General features: G+C 36.7%; 1 protein-coding gene across 1 annotated transcript; it reads right to left on the bottom strand.

Moving 5' to 3' along the window:
* Positions 1-4,734: 4,734 nt before the first annotated feature.
* LOC143637544 (protein IQ-DOMAIN 3-like) lies at positions 4,735-7,561 on the bottom strand. The gene is made up of 5 exons (XM_077104912.1): positions 7,451-7,561; positions 6,931-7,337; positions 6,097-6,307; positions 5,581-5,700; positions 4,735-5,504 (listed from the first exon to the last, which is right to left on the bottom strand). Exons 1-5 carry the CDS (start codon positions 7,529-7,531, stop codon positions 4,929-4,931), a joined length of 1,395 nt encoding a protein of 464 aa, XP_076961027.1. The 5' UTR covers positions 7,532-7,561; the 3' UTR covers positions 4,735-4,928.
* Between the last annotated feature and the right edge of the window lie 255 nt (positions 7,562-7,816).

The raw sequence follows: 7,816 nt of genomic DNA, 5'->3' as shown, positions 1-7,816 counted from the left end.
TTTGTTGTTTTTTTACGAACACCACGTCCAATTAATGTTTCATTCGTTTTTTTTCCTATGATTCTCTACTTAAAACAAGTTAGTTATTAAAAGATTTGTATATTATAACTAAACCACCATTTTATTTAATCAGAACATATATACTACTCCAAACAAACTACCATTTTTAGGACATGTGACAATAAAGGTTAACTTGAACTGGAAAAAAAAGTTAATTTGGTTGTTTATTTACACTTATTTAACTAATTTGTTACATCAATCAACATTGATATGCATGGTCCATGAGTGAATATCATTGTCATGGTTATTAAATTAAAGGTAGGTAATTCTAATGATTCGTCACTAATTCACTTTTCACCTTCTCGAGGTAAATCATATAATTTTTTACCAACGTTTTCCCCCAATCTATTTGTGATGGAATTTCAACAATCCCCAGTCATTTGACACTAAAGATCTGGGTCGAAAATGACCCCGCAGCCAAAACCCTAACAACTAGTAACACCCCCCCCCCCCTCCCCACACACACACACCAAATAAAATAATAATAATAAATATAAAATCCATAGAACTCAAAGAAACTTTTTTGCGTAAATCAAATAACATTTCTTTTTCCGCTACCCAGTTAATCCCAGTTATATATATATATATATATATATATATATATATATATATTGCATGCATCATTTAATTATCATATCTTACAAGTTTTAGCATACATGTATGTATATGTATACACGTATACGTATAAGAGATGAAAAGACAAATGGTTGAATCATGTCGATCAATCAAAGTAGCACATAATACATTATCATTTGTACCAATCAAAATCTGAAAATTTAACGTAACGCATGATGACATCACAAAAAAGTAGACCACCCCACCAGACCATGCTTATATCGCCAAGTTGTCGAACCCTACCTCTCCCCTAAACCACCCTGTCCTTCTCCAATCATGTGCATTAATTGTTGAACCCAACATTCACCCATCTCTCAGTGGTTTGAACCACACCTTCTACTTCACCAATCGTGTGTTGTTTATCAGGTTATTGTATTTGTAAGACATATCCATGGGCTGGTGGTTCATTGACAACGACAAAACTTTTAAACACCTGGGTTTGGAAGAGGAAGATTTTGGTAGCGAGTCCTACAAACGACAAAAATTAAAAGAAAATTCGTCTTTCCAAAAAAAGAAAAAAACTTTCAATCGTTATATCACATTTTTATTAATACTACATTTCTATAAAAAGTAATTTCAAAAAGGATGAGATCGAAAGAAAATCTACACCCAACCAAAAAAAATCTATATAATTGGGAAGAATATAATTATTTTATTGGATATTAGTTAATATAGTAATATACTTTATTTGGTGCACTCATTGTTGTCGACATTGGTCTCTTTACGAAGAGGCTTTTTTTTGGGACTTCATGCACACCTAACTAAATAAACTAGTTCAACTTAATTCGGTATGAAAAGTTGAACTGTTGAGGTCATTGTGGCATTATTTGTGGGTGTGCCCACACAATATTTAATTTTAGCATTATCTTTGAATAAAAATGATAAATGTATTCTATTTCAAGACACATACTACACATGTAACATGTTATAATTTTATTAAAGGCGAAATCTTTCAATCCCAAGATTATTAATGTTATTCTGGATCTTTACATTGAAAAACTTGTTTTGGAAGATTGTGATTGTTGTCAATTCAATGATTTCCAGAAGTAACGCAGAACATGAGTAAACAAACAAACGTAAAATAGTCTACTGAATGATGAGATAATGATAAACGTTTCTCTATACTAGAAGATAGAGGTTGCACACCATGAAACTATTGATACTAGTGAAAGAGAAAAGAAAAGGAGCCCCAACCATCTTGAAAGTATTAGCATTGACACCAATAAAGAAAAAACTAAGAAAATAGACAAAACTAAAATAAATTTATTTTCCCCTATAACTCATAACCTTTATATATATTACGTCTCTAAGAAATTCTATCATCAGTCATATCATCGGAGTCATCGGAGAGTTGTACATCTAACAAATCCTTCGTTATATACTTATCCTATATCAGCCTGGGTATGCGTTTTCGTTCATCCTTCCCTTCACTGTGAGGGTTTCCACATCTTTTACTAGTGTCATCGTCTGTCTGCTCGATCTATATGCGCAAACCATCTCCCCATCTTCATCCTTATAATTGATCTAAAATATGTATTTATTCATAAAATTTGTTTATTTTTTTAAAAGTCCCCACACCTGATCATTCCTAGTATATCTTCATAATCAATTAATTAATATACTATGAGATCCAATTAACAGGTGAACCTATGAGATCCATGATTCGCACATGTTTTACAAATAAATCAAATAGCATAAAGTCGCCAAAATAATTTGGAATTCAAAAACAATGACCAACTACACATGGCTATTTGCTCAAATGTTTGACCGTAATTAGGACGTTTTCTTCAATATGATACGGCCCTTCACAACAGATAGAACAAAAGCTATATATGATTTAAGCTACTTCCATTAATTCTAATTCTCTACCATTGTTCTATTGGCTCAAATACAAGTATGTTAATCTTGAATCAAGTTTCAAATTATAAACCGTGAAGCACTTGCGGTACGGGGTCAGCCGTTTCATGTGAAATAACTTTTTCTTAAGGAATATTGGTTTTAAATAATCACAATCATATCTAATTGGTAAATAACAGTGCCAACTTTAAACTTGGTTGTTGACGGTCCCAACTAAAGGGGTATTTGTTTTTAACGGACCGCGACTAACGGATGTTAACTCCGTTAGTGATTTGCTGAAGTGGACCTTCTTCTCCAACCGCATCATGCCGGAAATCTGTAACTCGCCTTCATTCTTCATAACATTGTTACACCGTCTCTCTCACCCCCCCCCCCCCCTCATTTGAGTCCTAACCGACGTGCCGCCATCGTTGTCTCCGGCGAAGTCCACCCTCGTCAATAGTGCACTATTCGAGGTAATTGACACATCATTCAACTTGTTTTGATCCCCTCAACAAAAACCCTGTGTTTATTTTGTAAATCGTGTAACATTGATTTCGAATTTTTGAAAATAAGATTGGGTTTGGTTTCTAGAGATTGGCCATGGAAGAAGATGAAATCTGCTTCATTTTCTAATTTCTGATGTTTTTTGAAGGAGGAGGGGGAGACGGTGTTACGATATTAGGGATAATGGAGGCGAGTTGCAGGTTTCCGACGTGATGCAGCTGGAGAAAAAGGTCCACGTCAGCAAATCACTAACGAAGTTAACATCCGTTAGTCGCAGTCCGTTATAAACAAATACCCCTTTAGTTGGGACCGTCACCAGCCAAGTTTCAAGTTAAGACCGTTATTTACCAATAGAGCATAGTTAAACTTATTTAAAACCAATATTTATTTTTTTTAGTATTATTAGTGTAAACAAATACCCCTTTCACCTACTTTCATGCTAACGGGTGGTGGAGTGCCATGGTGGCAATTTGGCGCCTCCTTTCACGGCCCATAACGAATGGTTTAACATTCTGATTTTGTATTATGAAGGCAAAGTTTATATGATAAACGGATACAATATTTTTAGGTTAATGATATTTTGAGTTACAATGGACCTACTCGTAAAACTAGCATTTAGGCATTTTCAAAGTTTGCTTTTCTTCCACTTGATCAATCAACTAGTTGAAGATGGGTTTGTGGGGATGCCATTTAGATTGGTGGTGGTGGGACCACCAACCATGTAACGTCCAATATTTTATTATTTAACTTAAACTAGAAAAGTGAGTCAGGTTATTTACATTACATTTATAATGGTTGTTGCATTGTTCTATTTAAACATATAGTTGTGATTTTGCCTCATTATATGCATATATCAAAACTATTGTATTGCTCACCAACATTCGTGTTGATCAAAGTTATGTTATGCATGCTACAAGAATTATTATAGGTTGATTATGAATACTTGAAGACACGCTTAGTTATACCTTTAAGGTACTTTTAATGAACTAAACATTGTGGTGGTGGTGTTTATATTATTGTATTAGATCTTTTTGAATAATTTATACTTGATGTTGAATAAATGAAATGAGTTGATTAATTATTGTCACCTAATAGTGTCATTGTGTTAATGTACAATCAAACGTCTCGCCTCAGAATGTTCCAATCAAATGACACCCGAGCTCGAACCTTATATGGGAAACTCGTTTAGGCTCGTCGAGCGTTGTGTATTATTAAGTTTTTCCTCTTTTGGCCTTCTATGTATTAAGCTTACACTTCACAATCGAGCTCGAGCCGAGCTTTGGCTTGTTTAAAGTACTAAACGACCTCGAGCCAAGCTTTGGCTTGTTTATAGTACTAAACGAACTCGAGCCGAGCTTAGGCTCGTTTAAGTTTTTTTTTAATCAATATATATATATATAAAAAGTAATAAATGTATAAGAACTAATTAATACATAATAAACGAGCCAAGCCCAAGTTTGAAAAAACAACTCTCAAGCCGAGCTTGAGCCCTTGTTGGTCAATAGTTGGCGGGCGGTGGTGGGCAGCGGGCAGTAATATTGGTTGGTGGTGGTGGCGATGGTTGGCGGTGATGGGTTGTAATGGAGGTTATTGCGACGACGATGGTGGGGCGAATGCTAACTAAGCCTTCATTGAGTCGTGAATCCAATATATTAGTGCTTGACTCAGCTCAATAGATGTATTTACTTGATGCATAACTATAAGTAAAAAAATCACCTATACATAATGCTAACAAGATACAGTGTGATAAATGTATTTTCTAACAAAAGTTCCAAGCTGCAAAACAATATATACGATTATTATCAAACAATAATAACCACACTATACATATTACAAACATCTTATATACATTAAATACATGTACATTGTAATTCATCACTTGCAAAAACCGAACACTTACAAAAAAATCTTTAACGAGCACCCGAACCTGCCTTATGACCACCACCACCAGATAACGACATTCGCTTGTTGACCGGCCCTGCAGTTGACTTCTTTTCCACGGTCCCTTTCTTTCCCAACCCCAACGGACTCGGGCTCACGCTATGACCTGGGCTCTGACCTTGACTTGGGGTTGGAACCATGGACTTGGTCTTAGTCGAGCGTGGTGAGTTAACTCGGGGTGATGTAGTACGCGGTGAGCTAACAGTAGCTGTAGAATCGTCATGGAACGATGAAACTGAAATGCTATGTCTCCGGTTTCGAGGTGACGATGTAGGGTCGTTTTTCGGGCTTGATGGCCCGGGCCGCCTATTGATCACAGATGGGGACCGTGGTGATGACATGGAGGGTGACTGGTCCAGGCTTTTGATAATGTCACCTGAAGATGATCGGGTAAGTTTCTCACGTGGTTGCTCGATATCGGTTGCTGTTTGAGATTCCCAGGGTCGAGCAGCCATCCACCGGTCTAACCAACTCCAGCCCCATTGTGGGTTGTTGGGGTCCATGAATGTTGGGTTTCCAGACTTTGATGGGTTCCTCCATAGTTGCTGTTTGTATAAGAAAAACATATATTCACGGGTGGGGTCCAATACTATGCTAACTAGTGAGACCAGATAAATTTACCTGTTGAATTTGTGCATAAGCGAGTGCACGTTCTCTTCGTGCGGTGGCCTCTTCTTTGTTTTGTATGCTTGCTTCGAGTTGTTGCTTTGATTTTCGAGAATTATCCCATCCATTTCCCAACTAATCAAACATTTAAGCCCGGAATTTCGATTATTAAACAAGAACACAATGTTAAACAAAGTGAAAAGGAAAAAGAGAAACATTTCTTGAATCATGAATGTAAGGTTGAAGCAAGATCAAGATATAGAATCAAACTAAACATGAAAAAGTGATATGGAGCTGATTCAAGAAATAACAGACTCAGACAAACGGGCCGAAAATAGCTCAACTTAATATGTTTGGAGTTACAGACCCATGAGTGGTTTGTCCAACTATCAGACCCGAATTCCATCATCTTCAATACAGACAATTTTCCATTTTTTTTTGTAATTTAATAAATTTCCTTTTATATGAAAACGCGTGAATTATTTTGAGTAATTCACACGTCTAATTAGTAAGTCAACGTCTTAGTTAGGCGGTCAAGTTCATTTTAATAAGTTTCTGCATAAGCTGTCTTTGAAGGGCTTGGTTTTCTTCAGACATTCGGATCCTCCTGACCCGAACTTGGGACTGTACACGGGCCAGGGTTTGCATGCATCTTAAGGTGGTCAATGCTTGTCGTTTGACCGATTGGCTCTGAACCAACACTTTTAGCCTCACAAGCCCTTTCAAAGCACGTAACTTTTTCCTTGCTTTTAAACAACAAACACCAGACAGCCAGAATCTTTGTATTAGTGTGTTTACGATTCAATAATAATCAAGTGGCTTAAGTATGGGTGGCAACTTTTTAACCCCCGAACACGACACTAAAATACTTAGGTTTTCGGTTGGCATATAACCTGTATAAAAACGGATAGTGTTTGGTTGACCTGTTTAACCTGTTTAGTTAAACAGGTAGACCTGGCAATCTGTTTGGTTAAATAGGTCAACCCACTAACCAGTTTATAACTCGTCAAACCCATTTCTTTTTTCAACCCACCAACTCGATTAACACCTTTACAGCTTGGTCATCAATGGTTGATCGGTTTAATCAAACGGCCCTGTTCGGATAGATTTGTTTAGTTAAATGGGTCGTGTTTAGATTGATCTGTTTGACCCGTTTAGTTAAGCAGGTCGACCAACCAACCTGTTTAGTTAAACAGGTCGATGCAGTAACCTGGTCCCGACACACTATACAGGTTACACGAATTTAAGTATGCTAGTTAGGCTTGATGCTTTTGACACAAATAAAAATGCATGTCATGTTCAAGTCGAAAAATTAAACCCACCAACCCGACGCTATTGAATTTAAGTGGAAGTCACATAGAAAACATTGCCACGTAACGCCTAAAACACGCCTGCACTTTAATGGCCGCCACTTCTTCCTTAGATTTCCCCAAAAACCATCTAAAAGCTGCCGCCGCCGCTGCCGCCTTAGCAGCATAGGCCATTGTATGCACAGGTTTGCTCTGCTCATTATCCGGTTTTGCAGGTTTCTTCGGCTCAATCTCGGGTTTTGTGGGTTTGCTTGGCTCGGGTTCTGGTTCAATGGGTTTGCTTGGCTCATTATCTGGTCCTGTGGGCCCGCTCGGCTCTGCAAATTTAATGTCATCGTCGGGTTCGGGTGGAGGCGAATGAAATGCAGGGGTGGCAAATGCGGATTCGGTTTGCGAAGAATCGGATTCGATGTGCTTTTGCTTCCCAAACCATGATTTCTTAGAACTAGTTTTCTGAGTCCTCTATAATATAACATAATAATAACAATTAACAAGTGTTAACCCACATTGGCATTTCATCAAACACCTTGTGTGCATAACAAAAAATAATATAATTAAGAGCAAAAATGAAAAACCTTTTCTTTCTTTTCTTTGGATTCATTACCGGAATTAAAAACCTTCTTAACTGCAGAAAACCAACCACCCTTTTTCCCCATTAGCGTTTCGAATCATCTTCAAAACAATAATAAAAATGGCTGAAATTAATATCCCAATAAAGATCAAATTAAAGAAACATGTGTACAGAGATTAATGTGGATTAAAGGGTATTAATAATGCCTGCAACAGAAGAACATGAAGATTGAATCGATGGATTGTTGATGAAAAAAATAATAATAATAATAATAATAATAATAATAATAATAATAGGCCTCTGCTGATAGAAATGATTAGAGGCGGGAATAATAATAATAATAATCGTTTTGAAAGGGTTTTTGCTATTT

This window comes from Bidens hawaiensis, unplaced genomic scaffold, assembly GCF_021521415.1.
Source record: "Bidens hawaiensis isolate Kalapana, Puna unplaced genomic scaffold, B.hawaiensis_p1.1 tig00008374_1, whole genome shotgun sequence".
Classification (NCBI taxonomy): domain Eukaryota; kingdom Viridiplantae; phylum Streptophyta; class Magnoliopsida; order Asterales; family Asteraceae; genus Bidens; species Bidens hawaiensis.
Note: the sequence above shows the minus strand (reverse complement) of the source record. Positions and strands in the feature narration are given on the sequence as shown.

What these genes read in the sequence shown, in the direction of transcription:
- LOC143637544 (XM_077104912.1), bottom strand. Translation starts at nt 7,531, where the DNA reads ATGGGGAAAAAGGGTGGTTGGTTTTCTGCAGTTAAGAAGGTTTTTAAT. An exon ending in CCAAAGAAAAGAAAGAAAAG is followed by an intron (nt 7,338 to 7,450) that starts GTTTTTCATTTT and finishes GTTATATTATAG; the next exon opens with AGGACTCAGAAAACTAGTTC. An exon ending in CTTATGCACAAATTCAACAG is followed by an intron (nt 5,505 to 5,580) that starts GTAAATTTATCT and finishes TTATACAAACAG; the next exon opens with CAACTATGGAGGAACCCATC.